This window comes from Monodelphis domestica, chromosome 1, assembly GCF_027887165.1.
Source record: "Monodelphis domestica isolate mMonDom1 chromosome 1, mMonDom1.pri, whole genome shotgun sequence".
Classification (NCBI taxonomy): domain Eukaryota; kingdom Metazoa; phylum Chordata; class Mammalia; order Didelphimorphia; family Didelphidae; genus Monodelphis; species Monodelphis domestica.
In genome coordinates, this window is record NC_077227.1 from 70,518,921 (window position 1) to 70,542,253 (window position 23,333).

Genomic DNA, 23,333 nt, shown 5'->3' on the forward strand with positions numbered 1-23,333 from the left:
CTACCTATCCTGTTGTCTCTAACTGCTTTGCATCTTGGAACTAAATGTCTGATAGATATCTTAAATTCAATGTGTCCAAAACAAAATTCCTTATCCTTTTCCCCTAAAATGCCCCTTGTTCACATCTTCCCTTTTACTGTAGAGAATAGCACCATCTTCTCAGTCCATCAGGCACACAACCTTGATTGTTCACTATCTTTCCCTCCTCTTCCCACATCCAATCTGTTGGCAAGGCCTTTGAAGTATCTCTCCAATATGCCCTCTTCTCTCTACTGACACTGCCTCCAACCTGGTATAAGCCCTCATCACCTTTTGCCCAAAAATAATGTTTTCCTAGCCTTGTTCTTTTTCCCAATGTAAATCATCTTATAGATTGTTGCTATTGTAATTTTCCTAAATCACAGATCTGACCAAGTTATTCCCCCACTCAGCTAACTCCAGTGTTTTCCTGTTGCATCTTTGGATAAAATATAAACTTCTTTCTTTACCTTATAAAATCTGGCTCCCTAACCATATAGTTTAATTGGACATTATCTTCCTTTCTATTTTGTATTTTAGACAAAGTAACTTTTTTACTTTTCCTCATACAATATACTATCTCCCTTCTCTTTAGCTTTTCAATGTCTGTTCCACATGCTTGGAATGAATTTCTTCTTATTTCTGCTTCAATGTCCCTCTCTTCCTTGTTATAGTATAGCTCAGGCATCATTTTCTCTATTTAAAACTTTTCCTGATCTCCATGACTGCTAATGCCCTCTCCTTCAAATTACTTGGTATTTAATGACTTTGTATATGTGTATAGAAGGATATTTTAATTTTATATTTGTATTTGTCTTACAAATTTTTACATTTATTTTCTGTCTTTACCCATTAATCAGAATGTCAATTCATTTCAAATAGGTATTTCATTGTTTGGAATTAGTGCTTGGTACATAGACAATAAATAAATGTCAGTTGAACTTGGAGCCTTAGTTTGCTTATTTGTAAAATAAGAGTATCCAACTTGGGATTGTTGTGAGTCTTAATTGAGCCAATACTTGTAAATCACTTAACAAATTTTGAATATAGAATATAGGTGAGGGTATGTGAAAAGGACAACAATGGTGATGACTGTAAAATACTAAACTTTGGAGGGGAGTTTCAGTATCAAAAGCCACAGGTGTTTTTGGATTTGAAGTTTTTAAGTGTGTAGTAGTGAGTGTTCTTTTTAGTAGTTTAGCAGTATAAAAAAATGAGACATAGCAAGTGGTATGGCAAGCTTAAGATGGTCTCATTAAAATAGAAGATATGATTGTAGGCAATGGGGAAGCAGTCAGGCAAGGTCTAAATGAAAAAAAAGATGATTATTCAGCAATGACTTGGAAATAAGAGGGAATTTTTTTTTTTTTGAGATACAGGATGGCCATTTCACCCTCTGAAATTGGAACTAATGAACCTGAGGAACAGGATGGATATTTAGGGATTTTGAAATGTGAAAGATAGAAGTTGACACTGAAGATGATCATAGAGATATTTTGTATTAGTCATTTCATTTAATAGGAATTTTTTTTTTGTTTAATAGGTCAATTCACATATCTCAAATAGCACAATTTAGTAATTTGATAAATCTACAATCTCAAGTGGTATAAAAACTCCCTTTACTGGATCAGTGGATTACAATCCATCTATGCCTTCTCGTCCAGTGTGACTCCTGTCCATGTCCTCACATAAAAATCCACTAGGGTCACCCACTAAATTAACTTAGATTTTATGTGTTTTCCTCAATTATTTTTCTTCACTGAAACAAACAAAAAAAGCCTTCCTACCTCCTTTCTAGAACTTTTTATTGGACTTTTTAAATGGTATTTAAAGCATAGTTAATGCTCAAATAGTAAATGAACCCAATTTTTATCGCAATTTTAATTTTTTTCCTCAGACGTTGTCCATTGGAGTACTTGATATATTTGGATTTGAAGATTATGAAAGCAACAGCTTTGAACAATTTTGTATTAACTTTGCTAATGAGCGTTTACAGCACTACTTTAATCAACATATATTTAAATTGGAGCAGGTAAGTGCCAAAATGTTTTTGTAAGATTCACAAAGTTTAGGTTTCTTTCTTTTATGCTAATGACTTCAAATTTATCAGATGAAAAAAATAAAAGCCTTTTTCCTAAAGCTATGTCACAAAGATAATTATGCAAAATCATACTTGTTTCTTAAACTGGAGTTAACATTGTTTTGAACATCCAGTATTTGTTTCCCTTGCATAATTTTTTCTGTTATTTTTATTAATATCTTTGGTTTTTACATGACATTTATTTCTGAATTTGCTTTTCTTTTCCTTCTATTTACTGAGCTCTGTCTTGTAATTAAGTTTTAAAAAGAAGGAAGAATAAAAGCAATTCAGCCATACAAAATAGGAATTTATTTGAGAATATAGACAAGATTCCACATTCATTTATTCTCATCTCTATAGTAAAGGGAAGAAATTAAATTTTCTGAAATTCTCTTTAGGATCTTTTTTTTAATTGTTCCTTCTACTTATATTGTAATTTGGTATGTTGTTTTCTGGTTCTACTTCATTTTGGATCATTTTATGTGTGTCTGTATGCTCTGGATTCTTCATATGTTATTTCTTATGGCAAAATTATATTCCATTATATTAATGTGCCATAGTTTAACTATTCTCCAATTCATTGATTTTTTTTCCAGTTATCTGTTATGATAAATATTCAGCTATAAACATTTCATTAGGCTCAGGACTTTTTCTGAGCTTTATTGGGCTATAGTTGCATGACATTTTTATTCAATACCTTGTTATTACTATTGTCTGCATTATTATGTTTAAGGTCAGGAATATATTCATGTTACTCATCTGAGATCTGTAGAATAGATCAGAATATTTGGACTTTTATAGCTCTCTCCTTTAGCCAAATATTTGCTTCTCTGCCTCAGTTTCTGATGAAACCACTCTCTTCCATATTTTCATTCCTCCTTTTCCCCTCCCCCCTCCATATAATTTTTTTAGAAAATTTTCCTGGAGTAGCAAGCTTATGCTTGGAGGTCAACATCAAGAGTAGCCAAGGATAGGTTATAATCTATCTGTATCATGAAAGGGAACTCATAAATCAGTGAGGGCACGTAACCATCAGTTTCCCAAAAGTCTCAGTATGTTTTTAAGCTATAAAAACTCAAACCTGCACTACCTATATTTTTTATATTGGGAAATAATTTTTCTATCTTAAAATATTTTCATTTTAATATTTTGAAGCTGTTATGCCATTGTTATCTTGTTTTGGTGGGGCTCCCTGAGAAATTACATTGGGCATTGTTCTTCTATTCTTTTTATATGTAATATTCTATAAACTAACACATGGTTGAATAAAATAAATTTTAAAATTAGAATAAATGTTTTAGGAGACAAGTATTTTCTTTGAAAGCTCACAGAAATCATCCTAGGTACAATTCCCATAGACAGTAAAACATATCTCTTCCTGTTCCTACATTTTTCTTAAAGTTAAATTTTCTGTTTTTCTGTGAACTTAATCATCAACAACCCCACATTTCATTATATGCGTGTATGTTTGAATTTATTTAAATTAATTAACCTAGCTGCTGTTTGTGCTTTTTACGCAATTTTTTTTTCTTCTGGGCATTTAAAAATAATTTATTGGATATGTATCACTTCCCTTTAACCTGCCCTCCATCTGCACACCAAGTAGAAGACCTTTTAAACAAATATTTACAAATCACATTGGGCTCTTTATTCATTTTCTAATGTTTCTCTAGTCCATTACCCACTCTGTCAGGAGCTAGGCAGTGTATTTCAGTTATCAGCCCTTTGAAGTCAGTATTATTCTCTGTGAGTCCTGAGGTCTTTCTAAGTTGTTTTCCTGCATATTATTATTATTTGTTTTCCTGCTTATTATTATTATTTTTGTCATCTAAATTGCTTTCCTGGCTTGGTTTATTTTATTTTCATTTAGTGAAAGTCTTCTCATGTTTTCATTGAATTCATCATATTTATCATTTCATATGGTGTAATATTATGTTAATATAATTGCTTCAGCCTAATAAGAGACATCCATTTTATTTCTAGTTGCTAAAACAAAACATGTTACTGTGAACATTGTATATATTGTAATGTGCTGAATAATACATATTATATTTTGCATTATACATAGGATTGTGTATGTGGCTCCTTTATGTCCTTTCTTGAATCTCCTCGAGACAAATGCATAATAGTAGTTTCTCTGGATCAGAGGGTTTATAAATGTTAGTGAATTTTTACTTTAAGTTTTCCAGAATGATTCGTCCAGTTCACAACTCAACAGATAGCAATTAATGTATCTGCTCTCTTATAATAATCCTTCCAACAATTGTTCTCTTTTTTTATTGCCTTTGTCAATTTGTTAGGTATAAGTTGGAACCTCATAGTTATTTCATTTTACATTTCTCTATTCGTTTGCTATTTTGAATGTTTTTTTATCTTCCATACTTAGATATTGTAGTTTTTTCTGAGTATTCTTTCACCAATCCTGTGATCTTTTTCTCTCTTTAACAGAAGTCTGTTTCCCTCTTGTTTCCTCAACCCCCTTTAAAGAAGAAAATAGGAAAAAATAATTCTTGTATCAAGTGTTGTATAGTTATGAAACATTTTTTTCACATTAGCCATGTGAATATATGTATATATGTATATATATATACATACACATTTTCACATTAGCCATGTGAATATATATATATATGTATATATATATACATACACATTTAAAATTTTCCTTTTTGAGCCCATCACTTCTCTGTTCTGAGGTAGATATAGTCCCTGCTGCCATAATTGCTCAGGATTTTGTTTGGTCATTTTTCTAGCCCACTTCTTGACTTTGTGCTTATTGAAGGCATTTATGCCATGCTTCTGGAGGGAAGTTCTGGGCTAGTTCTTTTACTGCATTCTTGGAGTATCAAGGGTAGTGTTTTTCCAGGATATTGGGGACAGGCTGGAGACCTTCAAGTTTTCAAAGTTCTCTGATTGAGGTAAAATCTGATTGCTTCCCCATTGGTTTGTACTCTCAATGTTTTTGCCCTGGGTTTGGTCAAAACAGCAATGGATTTCTGCTGGACTCAACACCAATCATTCAGTTAGAAAATTCTACTAGTTCATAGTGACAAAAGTGTTAAGCTTCCCTTTGGCTGGGATTAATTCCTGTCTGTTCCTCTAGGCTAAGTAAGATGTGGAGATTGAGATCCTACTCTGCTATCTCTGAGCCAAACCACCATTGCTGCTGTCATTTGAACTTCCTTTCTCAGTACATGAGGTAGGACCTCCATGTCTGGGGATCTTGCCACTGTGGTTAGATCCCCTTCTCAATCTGCCCTGGATCTCTAACCTAGAACCAAAGACTGAACAATAATGGTACCACTTAGCACATATTCCTGTCAGAGTGGCATGGACCTACCATTGTCCTGGTGCTCAACCTGTGTGTTGGAATGCTCAACATGGTGTGCTCCTTCCCCAACCTAGTCCCCAGTTCATTTCTCTCCCTATGCTACCTTGGACTAGACAAAGGACTTGCTCAGAGATTTTCTAGATTTCCTCTTTAGGAGCCAATCTAGTATATTTCCTTGATCTGGTGGAGAAATGTTGTGGATAGAAGTTCAAATGCTTAGCTTTCTGTTAGCCATTTCAGCTTCTTCTCTTCATATATTTACACTTCAGAATTTCTCTTCAATTTTGGTCCTTTTCATCATAAATGTTTTGAGATTTTCCTTTACCTTTAAGTTTCTTTTCCCCTCATAATACCTTTTTTTCCCTTATGGGATTATTTTTGTTAGATTCTATTGTGCTACATGGTTTTTTTTGTGTGTGTGTGAATTTTTTTCCTATTTGGAATATCATATTCTTTTATAGAAGCAATTGCCATGCCAAATCTTTTGTGATCCGTACTGTGATTGCTTGATAGTTGCTTCCATATTTTTTCTTTGATCAGAAAACTCAGGATTTTGGTCATGGCTTTCCTGAAGTTTTTCAGTTGGGCGTTTCTTTCAAGAAGTTGAAATTCTCTGTATTTTCACTTTTGCCTGTTGGTCCTACTAGATCTGGATATTTTAAACTAATAAAATACTATATTGTGTTTTTTTAAGGGGGAAGGAAATATGATTTTTCAGTTTGCACAGTGATTCTTAGATTGACTCTCCTAGACCTGTCTTCCAGGTCAGTTGTTTATTATAGTAATATCTCATATTTTCTTCTTTTTATTTTTATCTTTTGGTTTCATTATTCCTTGTCCTAGATGTCATTGCTTTCTCTTTGGTTCACTTTAAATTTCAAGAAGTTTAACTCTTGGGATTAATTTTATTACTGTTTATTCTAAGCTATAATTCACCTTGTCCCTTTTAGCTGTCATTTATTTTAATATTCCATTTTCTATCTCTTGTTTCATTTTTTCCAGGTACTCTTGTAGTCCTTGTGGCTAGATCATTTCTTTTCAACGAGGCTCTGCTGGGACTTGTTATAAAGTTATTCTTTTCTTCTGAGTTTACCTATTGCGCTTCTCTCAGTCCAAGGTATTTCTTCATTGTGTTGAGTGTTTTCTTCTTTATACTCATATCTCCAACCTTAGTTTTTGGTTTAGGGCTTTTTGTCTGGATTAGAATTTGTTGGTTTTTGTACTCTTAGATACTGTGGGCAGACCCTACTTGGTCTTAGATGTGATGACTGAACTAGATACTGCCATATTCAGAAATTCCCAAGTTTTGTTTGAATTTCATTTTGCTTGGACTTTATCTAAAGGCCTTTTGCTCCTTCTCATGACTCTTCCTCATACAGTTATAAGTTTAGTTTTGTCTCTATCCTTTGCTATGGTTATGATAGGCTCTAAACATGTATTGTTGATTGTAATAGTAGGATGCTTCCTGTAAGACCCCAGGTGGTTTGCTTCACAGATGCCATCTTAGCTGTTCCTTTTGCTGTGTCTCCTATGTATCTTGGATACTGGGAGTGGCCAAGTGTTAGTTTGGCTTTGCCTCTTGCTATGATTCAATCTAGGCTACCTGGGCATTGGAGTGACCTTCTTTTGTAGAGAAGCTCAAGTCTTACATCCCTCCCTTCATTTAGGTGTTCTTTCATTATTTATATTGATAATGCTTAAAATAGTTTTCTCATTTGATCACTGTGTTAGAGATTACATAGACAGTTAATATATACATCCACTTTTGGTTTCTTTGCTTCTCAAGACCTTGGGGTAACATTTTTATTGTTATTGTTTTTTGTTATCTCTTTGCTCTGATCTTAATTCAATGAAGTTGATATAAAAATATCCCCAGTACAGGTCATTGGCTTATTATTTTGGGGGGTTTAATAATCTTCAGATTATTGTATAAGCTGGTAAAATGACTGCATTTTGTACCATAATGAAAGCATTTGGATGTAAGCTTGTCTTCTGAAAGCATCTTCATGACAGTTGTTATAACAGACAGGGTGACACGAATAATAATGCACTTCATCTTGTTTCTACATGGTTTTGACTTCTTTCTCTAGGCCTCTATATTTTGAAAGCTTTTCATCTGATCTAGCTTAGCAATTAAGAGTATTTCAAATTGCAACATCTGATAGAAGCCAGTTGCATTTTTAATGGGTCACATGTGGACACACAAAATTTTCACAGGCAGAACAAAAGAAGACCCTACCATCACATTCCTTTACACATGTAGTATGATAGGATTATAAAAGTAGGAATATAAAAAGATTGATTTCACAGAAACCAGAGAGAACTTAAACAGGTGCTGACTGAGATGGGGAGAAGCAGGAGAATAAATTATGTGGTAACAACATTGTAGAAATGAAAATTTTTGAGACTTAAGAACTCTAATAATCCATGATTTCAGAGGATTGATAATAAAACATGCTACCCACCTCCTGACAGAGAGGTGATAGACTAATATGCAGAATGACACACATTTCTGGTCATGGCCAGTATGGAAACTTTGTTTTTCTTGATTCATTATAAAGGTTTTATTGATTGTTTTTTTTTTCTAGTGAACAGAAAAAAAAATGTTTGATCACTGAAAAAATAGATTTTTAAACAATTTTTATGGATCTGAGTTATGTGGGTGATTGTGGACAACAGTATTATCTGTGATACACACTTATTTGTTAAATTGTCAATCTTGTTCTTATTTGTAAAGAAAAAAATACAAGAAGAATAGGATAGAGGGAAATACACAATCAGTGTAACTATAAATATGAATGGATGAACTCTTATGAAAGCAAGAAAATAAATGAATAGATCAGAAAATAAAAGCTACAATATGTCTTAACTATTCTCAACAATACTGATCTTAAATTCCAAAGAGCTTGTTGAAAAATGGTGTCCACTTCCAAAGAAAAACTGATGGAGTTCAAATGAAGATGGAAACATACTTTTAAAAGTTTTCTTTTAAAAACAGAAAGGTTGTGGTTCTTTTTTGGGGGGGGGGGGAGGGTCTGTGTTTTCTTTTGCAACATGGCTAATATGGAAATATATTTTGTATGACTATTTCAAATTGCTTTTTTGAGGAGTAAGATTATCTGAATCTCTCCCCTCCTCTTTCCCCCTTTAGGCATGTGGTGAAAGAAACTGTAGACCAAAAAAAAGGCATGAAAAGAATAAAAGTAAAAAATAGTGTGTTTCAATCTCCATTGAGGCTCCATCAATTGTTTCTCTGGAGATTAATAGCATTTTCATCATTGTTCTTCAGAATTGTGTTAGATCTTTGTCTTGCTGAGAATAGCCACATCCTTTACAGTTGTTTGTTGTAGTATACAATGTTTTCTTGCTTTTGTTCACTTTGAATCAGTTTATGTTTTCTAAAAGTATCCTCTATCATTTCTTATAGCATAATAGTATTCCATCACAATCCTATAGCACAAGTAATTCAGTCATTCCCTACCTTTTGGGCATAGTGGAACTTAAAATTAACAACAAGAAAAACTAGCGGAAAAATTGTTTTTACATATAATTGGAAAAAAGGAAGTGGAATGAGCTCGAAAGTCTTAATTCCTGTCGTCTGTAAGAGAAAGCTTTTGGAAGAAGTAAATTCTCTAGCCTCTAGCCCTCTAATCAGAGAGGGGAGAGGAGTCTGAGTTGATTAGGAATAATATTGAATATTCAGTATGACTGTTAGCACTGTCATATTGGCCAATCTGCTAGGTATGAGGTGGTACCTCAGAGTTGTTTTGGTTTGCATTTCTCTAATCAGGAGGGATCTAGAACATTTTTTCATGTGACTATTTATAGTTGATGTACACATTTAAATCTATAAAACCATCAAAATTTAATAACTAGACAAAATAGTAAGTCAGGAATGTACAGGAAAAACAGTGAAAAAAAAGTGAGAGTAGCAAGGGGATGTTTCAGTAAAAGTTTTCAAACCCTACTGTAGGGCACTCATTAATAAGATTTGGAGGAGGCAGCTAGGTGGCTCAATGGATTGAGAGCCTGGCCCAGAGATAGGAGGTCCTGGTTACTGTTTTGTAGGGTTGTTTGAGAATGGGATTAGATGTTTAAATGTAGGCCAGTATCAGAAGGACAACAGTTTTGGGAAGACTAACAAGTCCAGTCTGGGCAGAGTCTGTTCTGAGGTAACCAACACAGACCACTATATAACAGGGACAGATTGTTGGATTTATGAAACAAGGGAAGATGAAAAGGGGATTTGGGATAATCTTAAACTAATGTTAACTATCTAAAACCCCACAGATTTAAATATCTCTTCACAGAGATTTCTTCACAGATCTTGAGCTACACTGATTCTTATCTATCTGTCTAAGATCCCAGACCCTAAGGTAGTGAGTTTGGCAATTAGGCCCAGGAGAGTACTGGATCCAGATGGACCTCAGACCTAATCTTATAGACAGATGGTTCATGATCACACCAGGAAGCTCTGTAAATACCAGCCAACAAGGAAGCAGGTAAGATGGAAAAGATAAGGTAGAAACAGCCAAGGGCCAGTACCAGTCTTCTCCAAGTCAAAATCAGAGAGACCAGCTAACGGCCTCAGTACCAGTCTAATTCTTCTTTCAGAGTTCCAGAATCTTCCTTATGGTCTCATGCCACTTCTCTCTGAAAACTTACACACTTTTTTACATAATTTAACTTTTCCTTATAACAGTACAAACCTGGCCTCAGATACTTCCTTGCTGTGTGACTCTGGGCAAGTCACTTAATTCCCATTACTTAGTCCTTACCACTCTTCTGCCCTGGAATCAATATATAGTATTGATTCTAAGATAGAAGGTAAGGGTGTTACACATACACACACACATGCATGTGTGTGCTCATGTACATGCCTGTGTGTGTGTGCACATGTGTGCAATTTAGTATCGGGGGAGGGGAGAGAGAGGGTAATTAATCAGTCTGTTGAAACAGAAGCAAACCAACACAGTAGCATAGTATTTTTATAAACCTGAAGACCTCAGGTACTTGGGGAAAGGACTTTTTATTTCACAAAAACTGATGAGAAAATTAGACAAGTCTTGAATGTAATTAGGCTTGGATCAACACTTCATTTCATATACCTAGAAAAACTCCAAATGGATACATGATCTAGATATAAAAAGTCTCATCATGAATTAGATGAACAAAGAAGAATTTGCCTTTTGGATTTATGAATAGGGGAAAAGTTCATAATTAAGCAAGTGATAAAGAAGAGAAGATAAAATGGACAATCATGATTACATGGAATTTAAAGATTTTGGACAAATTTAATTCACAAGGGAAACATAACTGAGGGAAACATCTTTGCAGTGAGTTTCTCTGATAAAAAGTCTCCTTTCCAAGATAGGAAGGAACTAAATCAAATTTGTAAGTCTAAAGCTATTCCCCTATAGAAAAATGGTCAAAGCATATGAAGAACCAGTTTTCAAAGGAAGAAATCTAAGCTATTAGCAACCATATGAAAATAAAGTTCTAAATCACTAATAAAGAAAGAAATGCAGTGTTAGGCAATATTCCCGTATCAATTTATTATCCTACTCTCTCCCACTCTCCATAGTAGCTCTTCCAAACTTGTTCATTCCTTTTTAAACCTCCCATGGTTCCCCCTCACTTCCGTATCTCATAGAGAACTTTGCCTTATATATTTACAGAAAAGAGACCATTCCCCAGAAACTTGCCTTTCTCTCCTTTTCTTCATCTATCATTCAGCTGACTTCTGTCACTTTCTCTACTTTCACATAAAGTGGCTAATCCTTCAGTTTATCCAGGTGATCTCATTTCATTCCATCAGTTCAAACATATTTCCTGCTCTGTCATCTCCATTCTTTTATTATAAGTCTCTTCTTATTTGCTACCTCATTTCTTACTACCTGCAAGCATGCCTACGGCTCTCCCATCCTCAAAAATTCTCACTTGATCCTTCCATCCCTGCTAATCATTGTCCTATATATACTCTTCTGCCTTTTGTAGCTAAACTCTGTAAAAAAGCCATCTACTATATTGGTGCCTCCACTTTCTTCTTAAGCTCTTTATAGTCTGGAGTCTGACTTTATCATTAAACCAAAACTGTTCATTCTAAAGTTACATATAATCTTAATAGTTGCTGAATCCAACAGCCTTAACTCAGTCCTCATTCTCCTTGATCTCTCTATAACCTTTGAGAATACTGATCACTTTTTCCTCCTTGATACTGTCTTATCTCCAGGTTTTTGAACCAGACTTGAACCACACTCTTGGTTCTTCTCCTACATGACCCTTCATTCTCTGTCTCCCTTGCCAAATCCTATCTAGATCATACTCATAGGGTTTTATCCTGGACCTTTTTCTCCCTCTAGACTTCAGTTATTGATCTCATCAACTCTCATGGATTTAATTGTCATGTCTTTGCTGATGATTCTCAAATCTTCCTAACTTTCCCCATTTTGGTATTTTCTCCGGCTGTCTTCTATGCCCAGAATACTTTCTCTATTTCATTCCCAACTACTGACCTTTTAAGACCCAACTAAAATTCTGCCTTCTAGATGAAACCTTCAGGTGCCTTCTCTGTTATTTCTTATTTATCCTTTAAATAGGTTGCTTTGCATGTATTTGTTTGCATGCTGTCTTCTCAGTTAGATGCTAAGGTTCATATTGTTTCTCATGCATCTAGCACATGTGTAGCACATAGTAGGAACTTTATAAAGACTTACTGATTGATTGAAGAATCCATGACTTACCATTTCATGATTATAGAACATTGCTAAATAGTATCCAGACATGAGAAGAAAAAATAAAAATGAGTAAATAATGAGTAATATGGAAATAGTTTGGGAGTAATAATACATGTATAACCCAGTTTATCAGTTTTGGGAGCAGGGGAGGGTAGAGGAGAGGGAAAGAATATGAATCATGGAAAAATATTTTTAAAATAAATAAATTTTTAGAAAAAGATTTTAAAAAATCAAGGCCTTTTCTTTTCCCTTAAGGATTCCTATTTTACTTATACAGCAACACTTTTCCACAGTAGTGTACAACCTTGAAGAACTGAGCAGTAGTAAATTTTAAAAATCGATCAGGCCCATCAGCTCATGTGCTTAGGTCAGTGGTTCTCAACCTTTCTAATTCCGTGACCCTGCAAGTTCCTCATGTTGCAGTGACCCCAAACCAAAAAATTATTTTGGTGGCTACTTCAAAACTGTAATTTTGCTAGTTATGATTTGGAACGTAAATACCTGATATGCATTATGTATTCTCATTGCTACAAATTGAGAGGTTGAGAACTGCTGGCTTAGAGATAAGGGAACTGTGGGGACAGACTTCCATTTTCATATCCCTTCATTCTTTTTTGTTCCTTAGCTAAATTTTAATAGTGTAGGGCATTTAAAAATAAGTGAGTTAATAGAGCAAAAAAATGAAAAGGTGATCCCTCAGAAGTAGCACTCCATGCTAACAGTACTGGTAACAGGATTCCATTTACCTAGTGTGTATCTTGAGGAAAACCCTCTTGACAAGCTACTCCTTTTAAAAACATGCACATGGACATGCACACTCTCTTTTCTCCCTCTCCCCCTCACCCCCTTTCCTTCTCTCTATCTCTTGTTAGGGAAATAACTAGCCTGGGCACTATTGTACAGTTGAATACTTTGTAAGAGGAAGAAAAATGATTACCATTTATGACTTCACGTACAAAAATGTGGTTCTGGCTCTTTTTTTGGATTTGCAACTTGCCAGAATCATTATGGTTCTGTGCCAAGGCAACAAATCATAGCTCAGTGATGTGTTTCTCATGTTTGTCTGGAATAACAGTCTGTACCTCAAACAAGTGAGGTTTAGTAATGTAAAAAGCATCCTGATTTGTTACTGTTCTTAGCTATAAAATCTATAAACTGGAATGAGGAGGAAAAAGGAAACAACAAAGTAAATAATCTGCATATTTTTATGATTTTTAAATTAAAAATTACAGAACACTGAGCTGAATAAACAAGTTCATTATGATATTTCACTAAAAGTTGTTATTTTCAGTTCATTTATCTGATATGAATTTGTCTACTGGGAGAAATTTTAGGTGCTTACGGGTCAAGGAACATTTTTATTAAGACTGAAATCAATATTACATAAACAAAATATACTGGCAGCCAGGTTTTTTAAATTTCTCAAGACTGAAATTTTCCATGTTTCTCTAATCATATTTTTATTGAAAAAATTCTCCAATCATTTATAATCATCCTAATGAAATTTCTAGTATATAAGTTATAAGAAATCAATAAACATTACACATCTTCGTTTGAGACGCTAGGGATATTAGGCGGTAGAGGAGTAAAATTGTTTCTATCCTAAAGGAGTTTATTCTCTATTAGCAAGTAGATACATAGCAACCCAAAGAGCAAGAGTGAAAAGAAGGATTTTCAGTGGCAGAGGTGAGGTAGAAGGACATTCCATTCATGGGGGATCATTTGTACAAAGGTTTGAAGTCAGAAGATAGAATTTTCTTTACCGGAAACAGCTAGCTAGCAAGTCATTTTGGAATGAAAAATACTTGAAGAAGAAGAATGTGAGCTAAGACTGAAAAGAGTGGGAGGAGCCAATTTCAAGACAGCTTTAATTACCAAGCAAATGATTTTAGATTTTATCCCAAAGGAATTAAAGATCTTTTTTTTGTTTTTTTTTGGTAGGATGGGAAGTGAATATGGATGGTAATTTAAGACAATTAGTAAAATATCTAATTTTTTTTCACAGGAACCTATATCTTGGATTCATTTCAGTTCATTGCATAATGCCTTCAAACATAAGTTCAGTCAGTTAACAGTTATTAAGTACTTCTACATGTCAGTCACTGAGCTAGGCATGGGGGATATATGTAGGTGATGATAGAGATACAAAGTTATAAGTCCTACTCCACTTAAAGTGAAAGATGAAATGGATATGAATACAGTTAGATAACACAAATTACAATATAAATTCCAAAGAGATGTGTAAAATCCTACATGAGGTAGAAATTGTTTCTCCCTGAAGAGAAGAGCCTTTAAGGCAGAGGTTTTATAGAAGTATATAAGGTAGCATTTAAAAGTTGATTGAAATGTTAAACAAGAGAGATGTGGTGGGATAAAGGAATAGTCTGAAAAAGTTTGGTATTGGTGAAGTATAAGGCTTATTTATGAGCTGGTTAGCAATATAATTAGGCCAGAGTGTAAAGTATGTGAGTGTTCTGTGAGACAATTGCAAAAGGAAGGTGGAATTGGGCTGGGGAAAGCCCCAAATGCTAGGATAATGGTGGTATTCAGAGCTTACTCCTATCTCCTTTTATGTCCTCAAAGAGTTTGGCCCCTCTTTCTTTCCCCATCTTCAATCTCTATCACTGACTTCTTTTTTTCCTCCTACAAATATGTCCAAGTGTGGTCCCATCTTCAAAATCAAGAAGAAATTGTTGATTTCATCATTCCCTCAAGATGTCAGCTCTTACAGCTAAATCTGTTGCTTTCCTTTCCTTTCCTTCCCACTCTCAGCCTTTTCTAATCTAGCGTTTATACCACTATTCCACTGAAATTACTTTCTTCAAGGTTGCCATTGGTCCTGCCTAGTCAGATGACCTTTTTCTCAGTTCCAACACAAGATTTTTTCTCTGGCTTTTAAAACCCTCCTGCTGTGAATATTTCCTTCTATATTGGCTTATGTGATATTGTTGTGCAGTTAGCTCACCTGTTTGAACACTCCTCAGTTTCCTTATATAAATCATCATCTATCTTAACATTCAAATGTAAGCTCTTTGAGGATAGGCACTGTCTTTCCTTTTCCTTTTCCTTATATTTATAACTTTAATGTTTAGTACCTAGAAATCTATTGTAGTGATTAAAATAGTGGAAGACTTAAATTGTAGTAGATAAAAGAGTGGATGAGTAAATTGTGACCACAGAAAATATGTTTTCACTACAGTGTCTTGTTTTTAAATCAATATATAAGGTGGTCGCCAGGGAAATATTCCCAATTATGAAATATACCCAAGTCAACTGGGTTTTATAGAGATTTTAATTAATTAATACAATGAGGAATTAAAGAAAGAGAGAGAGAATAAGAAAGGAATAAGTATGAAGGGCCTTAAGCCAACATGGCCTAGACCTGAGTCTTAAGAGAGAGATCAGTCAGTCCTTAATCACTCACTACAAGATCTGTCCATGCAAGGATTCAGAGGGACAGAGTCTCCTCAGAGGGAGTTCCAGCCAGAGTCAGCCTCCTTCAGACTGTCTTCAGAGCCTCCTTAGAGACTCTCTCTTTCTGGAGACTGTCATCTCCTTATATAGGGAATTTTCTCCTATGTCACCTCCCCTAAGTTCTCCCATCTACCAGTCACAGTAGACATTTTTCAAAGGACAGACCATTCTTAGTTCACACCTAAGAAGCTGTAAATTTTTGAGTAATTCACACCAGGAAAGCTCTGAGTAAGTTTCTCACCTCTTTGTTCCTTGTAAATTCACAAGTTGCTTGATCTTTATAGGTACTTAGCACCCTTTTGTATTAGTCCTAAAATAGGCATGGCTTAAAGAACTTTCTGTCTTACTATAAGTATGGGTTTAAGTACTTTTCATTGTTCAGCAAAGAATTTACAACTTTATCTTCCCCTAGAGCAGACTTAAGTAGGGGTGGAGTAGAGGTCTTACATTCCTGATCTAAGTAGAGTTCTCACATTCCTGATCTAAGTACCTTCACTGCCCAAATGGGGAATGGTCCCAATGGGGAATGGTCTTAACCCAACCTTATGAAGTAGGGTCTGGGAATTTTTTAAGGTTTACAATCCTAACCTTATGAAGTAGGGTCTGAGAATTTTTAAGGTTCACACTATGTATTTAACTCTAATCTCTACTGAACTTTAATTTCACATTGCCTGCTGCTTTTCTTGTTGAACATCTACCTGGATATTATAATCACCTCAAATTCAGTATATCCAAATGAAAACTCATAAATATTCCTGTTTTATAATTCCCTGTTTCTGTTGAAGATGCAACCATCCTTTTGAGTCACCCAGATTCATCATTTCAGTCATCCTCAACATTATCCTCTGCTTCATCCCTTCCTAATCTTTGACTAGGTTAATCTTATCAATTTCACTTCCAAAACATCTTTTGAATCTGCCCCTCTCCTTATTCAGTTAGTCATCATCCTGCTTTAAATACTTCTGACATAACTGTCATAGCCTCTTAATTGATTTCTGTCTTTCTGTTCTCTTCCCTCTTCAGTTAATATACTCCATGCAGCTGCCATTCCTGAAACAAAATAAAAATATTTCTGTGCCTTCCTATTTCTAAAAGAAAATGTCAACTCTTCAGATAGACAATCTTTTCCCCCACCTGCTTTTATAAATTAATGGTACTGGTTGTGTCTCATAATTTAACCCTTTGTTCCAGGAAGGCCTACCTTATATGAAATAATTGTAAAGCACTTAGCATACTCTTAACACATAGTACTTCTTCTCTTCCCCTTCCATTTTTCATTCAAACCCCTCTCCTTTGTATTTCCTAATCTGTTGGTCTTGTTGTATTTTCCCAGTAAAATATAAATTCCTAGTATGCAGAGACTATTTCATTTTTCTTCTTATACTCCAATATCTAAGAGAGAAGTTTTGTCCAGTATTAGTACTCCATAAATATTTCATACAGTGCATTGAATGTATTGTGCTTATAATTTAGTGAGGAAATAAGACATATACAAATAAATAGAACAAATAAGTAATGTAGACAGATTATAAGAATCAAGTGAGTGAAATGACCAAAACATGTTTTTTGAAAGTGGGAGGCTTTAAAGAAATGTAAATGCTAAATAGAGGTTCATTTTTTGTTTGTGAACAGGAAGTCATTAGAGTTTATGGTATTGATCTGAGATCAATCTGAGATCATTAGAGAAGACTTTAATAGTATGTTTTGAGCTAGGCCTTAAAGGATGAGCGATCATAGATAACTGAAGAAATTAGCCAGGTCACTATAGTTGGAGGATAGTTTATGATTAATTGTCAGGAACACTGAACTGCAAGGGCTTTTCCTTTTTAACACAAACTGAAAACAAGAATTTAAAATAAGTACGTCTTAATTCCAAATGAAAAATTTAAAATAATTGAACTTCAAATCAATTTCTAAAGTGTTAACATTTTGGTATTCTTATGGTGTTTTGTACAGCTTCCTTCACTGTTCCCTAAAACACTAAGACAATCTGTTACAGGGACATTTATTTTACCATCTACTGTATTTCACCCTTACATTTAATCCAAGAGAATTTGTGTCTTGGTATTTCCTGAAATTTAATTTCACATAAAAATCTGTCCTTTACAAATTCCCTTTGAACAAAGGTAATGTAATAATGATACTCAGCTTTGAATCTGGAGAAGAAGAAGAAAGGTACCATTTCATTGATTGCGGTATCCAGTGCCTCCTTTATTGAAAATCAACATTCTGATGGGGATAGTAAAAGAAGTATCCATTTCAAGATTAGCATCATGGTTCAACTAAGCCATTGCTGAAGCTAGTCAGTAATGCAAGATGATGAGTTTCTTGCCATTATCTTAACCAGGGATTCTCAAATGCAGAGGAAATGAGACTCAAGAAGTTTTGAGTAGTAGACTAAAAATTTTGGAACAGAATGGGAAGGAAATGTGTACATAATTCTAAGAAAGGATTGAGGGAAGAAGGTGAGTGAACTGGTTAATCTAGCAAAGGCTCAAGAGTCAATTGAATTTAACAGGCCAGCAGAGTCCATGGAATTGGCTATGCAATTGACTGATAAAGCACTTTATTCAAATACTGTCATGCTTTACTCAAGCACTTTAAAAACCTATCCTTACAAGAGAATGCTAAGAAACATAACAGATGTTTACAAATAGCTTTTCCTGGTCCCCCTTTTCAGTATTTTATTAAATAGGTAATATGTTCTGTTTACCTGATTTTAAATCTCCTTTTTTTATCTCTCTATAAAGTACTAGTAGAATACTGAACTTGGAACCAATGTCAACACTAATGTATAATTCTGCCTCTTAATCATTATTACCTGTATCATCTAACTCTGCATTTTTACTAGCTGTCCACCATGGCTAGAATTCTCTTCTTCCCCACTTATATTTTCTTGCTTCCTTTAATTTGCAGTTAAAAGCGTATTAATTACAAGAAGCCTTTTGCAAACTCATTTAATGCTAGTGCCTTTTCTCTGTTGATTATGTCCAATTTATATACCTATTTTGTACATAATTGTTTGCATTTGTTTTCTTCATTAGGCCGCTTAACATAGCTTCTGACACATAGTGGGTACTAAATATAATAAATGTTTGTTGACTTAATTTTCTCTGAGCAAGACACAACCTTTAATTTAGAATCTATTTAAAACACTTTGTAAATAAATTTTCCTAATTCAGTATTTTTAATTATCTTTTTTTCAAGTAACAAGTTTTTTTAATCTGCTCCTTTCCTTGACATTTCCCCATTGAATAAAAATGTTATATAGTTATGTACATAATGTAGTTATATACATAATACAGCAGAATATTCTTACATGAACTTTATCTTCATATGTACCTCTTTCTGCATTTTAAGTTCATGACTTCTCTTAGGAGATGAATGGCATTTCATCTTCGGGTTTTGTGTGTGTGTGTGTGTGTGTGTGTGTGTGTGTGTGTATTTTTTTTGACTTGCAATTTATCACTGTGCTCATCAGAGTTTTCTAGTCTTAAAAAGTTTTTCTCGATAATGCTATTATCATCACATAATTATTCTGTGTTTTGCTACATAATCTCATAAAGGTATTTCTCATTTCCTCTGGAATTTTCTATTGAAAATTGTCTCTTGGAAAATGTCAGTCAATAAGCTAAATTTTAAGTGCCTATAATGTGCCAGGCACTCTGCTAAGCACTTGGGATACAAAGATTGACAAAAGACAGTTCCAGGTCTCAGTGGTCTGATGGAGGAGCCAATAAACAAATAAATATGTGCAAATAGGTTCTACACAGGACAAATAAGAAATAACATGAAGCAAGGCACTAGAATTAAAAGAGAGTGTTGGGAAAGGCTTCCTATGGAAGATGATGGAGATGAGAAGAGTGAACATTCCAGGCACGGGGGACAGAAAAATCCCTGGAGCTGGGAGTCCCGTTGGTCTTTTTTTTTGTGAATCAGTGATAAGGCCATTGCCCCTGAAATCAGAGAATGTTGGGGGAGAGTTAGGATGTAAGATGCACAAAAACTATAGGGAGTATGAAGGGAATGTAGATTATGAATACTAAATATGATTTAAAATTTGGTCCTGGAAGCCTTAGGGAACCAGGGGAGTTTAGTGATTATGGGTATAAACCACTTTTTTCTCTTAAACATGAATTTTATTCAATTACTAATATATCTTAGAAATGAGACCTTAATCAGAGAAACCTGTACAAAGATATAGACTCAAATACTGGCTTTTGTATGTAAAACTATGTGACTACAGGAAAATAATTTTATTTCTCAGAGGATAACTTTTTCTTCATTTGTGAAAAGGATAAAATGCTTGTGTCTTCTTCATAGTGTCACTATAAGCAAAGTGTTCTGTAAATTAAGACAATGTAAATCTTTATATGTATATTTTTAGCCATAGACATACTTCAGAATCCAGAGCAGTCCACTTAAAAATCCAAGATACAAATCTAAAGGGGATATATAGTGCAGAGTGTACACATATCTTGGATCAGAATTAGTTTGTCTTTCCTTAAAAACAAAACAAAAACCATGAAAAATTAGAAAGCTTGTTTGTTTGGTTGGTTATCTTTCATACTCAAAAGAGGAACAAAAAGACATGGTAATGTCTTTTAATTGCACATAAATGTATTTAAGTGAGTCAGAGTTGTGAGTTTTGCAGGGTTGTTGGCCACACTCTCTTCTTCCAGAGTCACTGATGTTCAGTGGCAAGACAAAATTTAAGATGACTAGTGATATGCTTAGGATATAGTGGATGACTGTGGCTTCTTTAATGTTTAATTGAGAAAGTACTCCACAGTGCCTGTTCAACCACCTTCAAAGCCTTTGGAACAAATCATTCTCCTCCATCCCCTCTGCCAGGGGAAGGCTTCACATCACTGGGGTAGACACCTTCCCAAATCACTGGCTGACTGACAGGTTTTAGGCCTGTTGGTTATCCTGAACCTGGTTTAGCCTGTCTGCTGAGATGGTTTATTGGCATGTGGCCACTGTGCCTGCTACAGCTTCTTAGAGCCACAGGTGAGAATCGAGTGCCAGTTGACACTGAAAGTGGACAAGTAGTCCTGAAAAGGTCACAGGAAGCCCTCCAAGCAGAGGTGGTGGTGGTGGTGGTGGTGGTGGTGGTGGTGGTGGTGGTGGTGTTCAGGGAAGAGAACACACACACACACACACACACACACACACACACACACACACACACACACACCATTAGTGAGGTGAAATCGTATATGAAATTCTGTAGTGTTACAGAAAGAATACTGAACTTGGATTGATCAAATCTGGATTTTACCTTTTTATTCTGTCACTTTGGGATATCAAGCAAATACTTAGCTAAAACTATGATCCTCACATTCATCTGAAAAAGTTAAGACTCATTGTATTGTAGGATTTACTTCTGGGGTTGCTTTAAGACTCAAATGGCATAATATAATGTAAGTAAAATTTGTTAACACTAAAGCATAAAAAAAAGTAAGCTATTGTTAATAATAATGAATTATTCCTGATAATGGATCAATCATGGCATTTTTAGAAGACTATTCTCAATTTCTTATAAGATCTTTAAATATGAAATAGATGCAAGTTAGTGGAAGAGAGGTGTTTGGCTTAGTCAGTGGGAGATCAGAAAAAAGGTTTTGTGTAAAAGATGATACTTGAGTTCAGTCTTGAAAGAGGAAAGGAATCCTGTTAAATGGGAGGGAGGAGAGCCCATAGAAAGGCAAAAAGAGGAAACAGATTATAATGTTTGGAAGAAGAGAAGCAGTTTAGTTTGACTGAACTTCAGGATCCAAGTAAAGGACTGACTTAGTATAAAATTGTAAAGGCCAGATGTAGTCATTTATATTTGATTGCATAAACAATAGGGAGCCATTGGTATTTGTTGAAAAGAGGACTACCATGGTTTGAGATGTGCTCTGGAAAATTACTTTGACATTTGTGTAGAGGATGGATTACAGTGAATATTTTAGGCAAAAGTAGTCTAGGAGGAAAATAACTGCTTAAATCGTACCTTTGAGAATAAAGTTAGATGACAGAGATATTCTAACGGCAGAAATTACATTTGTCAGTTGGCTGGGTATATAGGGTCAGCCATTAGGTATACTTTTTATTAAATGTCTTCTGTGGGCCAGCCACTGAGATTTTTATGTCCAGCTCTGGGTGCCACATTTTAAGAAGGACTAGAGAACATCCAGAATCTTAAGGCTATGATTATGAAATACCTCCTGTTCATGCTTTAGGAGTATCTATTTCAGAAATTAGGAATAATTAGTCCCAAGAAAAGATGATTTTCCAAAGGGCTTAGAAGTCTTGATATCAAGTCTTAATGATTCTAGTACTCTCTCCAAGTGTTCAAAGAGCTGTTATATGGAAAGCAGATTAGTGAAACAGTGCCATATGATGGAATGATGGAGTTGTAGATATGCAATCAGCAAAGACCTGGGTTTCAAGCCTACATGGGTTTACCTGACTGTCAGCTTCTTCTTGAAATCATAAAGCACTAAATTAGTTGTTAAGATTATTACCTGTTAGCAATTATGCATGAAATAAGATAACTAGTCTTGATTGAGGTCATTGTTACCTCCAAAGATCATTATGAAGGTCAAATGAAATAACACACATAAGTGAGCCTTTGTAGACTTTAAAGCATGATATGAATGTAGATTAATTTTAAACGCCTTGATATAAGAAGGTACCGTATTTGGAGTTAAGACAGATCTGAATTTGAATATCATTTCTAACACTTTGTGACTAACTTAATTTCTCTGAGCCATATTTTCCTCATCTATTGAATTAATTGCTTTATGTTTTATATATTATTGTTGTAAATGTTTATTTAAAGTACTTAGCATACTTTAAAGTTTTGGTATAATAGTTTTTGCCACATCTGTGGCACTGGATTTGGCATAATGGATATTTCTAGGTCTTATCATGGAGTAGACCAGTGATGAAAATTGCTCAATTAAACAGGTTCTGATTGGAGGAATTCTTGCCAGCTCATATATAGATTTGCACATGGATTTGCTAAAGATTTCCTGACACATTAAATTCTTCCTGAATAATATTTTCAACTTGTGCAAGGCATTTAAATTTTTTCTTATTTTACTTTTCCAGGAAGAATATAGAACTGAAGGTATCAGCTGGCACAACATAGACTATATTGATAATAGTGGCTGCATAAATCTAATTAGCAAGAAGCCAACAGGACTCCTCCACCTGCTGGATGAAGAAAGCAAGTGAGTGTGATACAGATTGAAATGCTGGTTCTTACTAATTTCCAAACCTCAAACACTGTAAATAGACTACTATTTACATACACTTTCAAGTCTCAAATTAGGAGGTGATATAAGAAAGAGCATTGAGCTCTGTGTCATTATAGATTAAAAGCATGAAATTATTATCTTCCCTTTTTCCTTAGCTAATAGATAAACCAGAATTCACTTTTTAAAATTTTTGACATTGTGTGTTCCTTTTAAGACACTATATATGTTTAGGAGACACATTTGTGAGCCTCTCTACATCATCCAAGAAGTAATTTGAATGAGGTCTACTTAACCAATAATTAAATGTAATCTAATAAAAAGATTTCTACTTTTTGGAGTCGCAAGTCTTGAGCTCAATTTTACTTAATTTCATGACATTGTGCCTCATCTTCCTTATTTGTAAAATGAGGGCATGATTTTTTTTTTTGAGGGAATGATTT

At 34.5% G+C, this 23,333-nt stretch overlaps 1 protein-coding gene across 23 annotated transcripts in view; it reads left to right on the plus strand.

Moving 5' to 3' along the window:
* Positions 1–23,333, plus strand: part of MYO9A (myosin IXA) — a 308,527-nt gene that overhangs the window by 155,562 nt on the left and 129,632 nt on the right. For all 23 annotated transcript variants that reach the window (XM_056800401.1, XM_056800408.1, XM_056800432.1 and 20 more), the window contains 2 exons: positions 1,916–2,050; positions 22,745–22,866. In XM_056800401.1, coding sequence (XP_056656379.1) covers positions 1,916–2,050; positions 22,745–22,866 — 257 coding nt within the window. The remainder of the gene's footprint in view (positions 1–1,915; positions 2,051–22,744; positions 22,867–23,333) is intronic.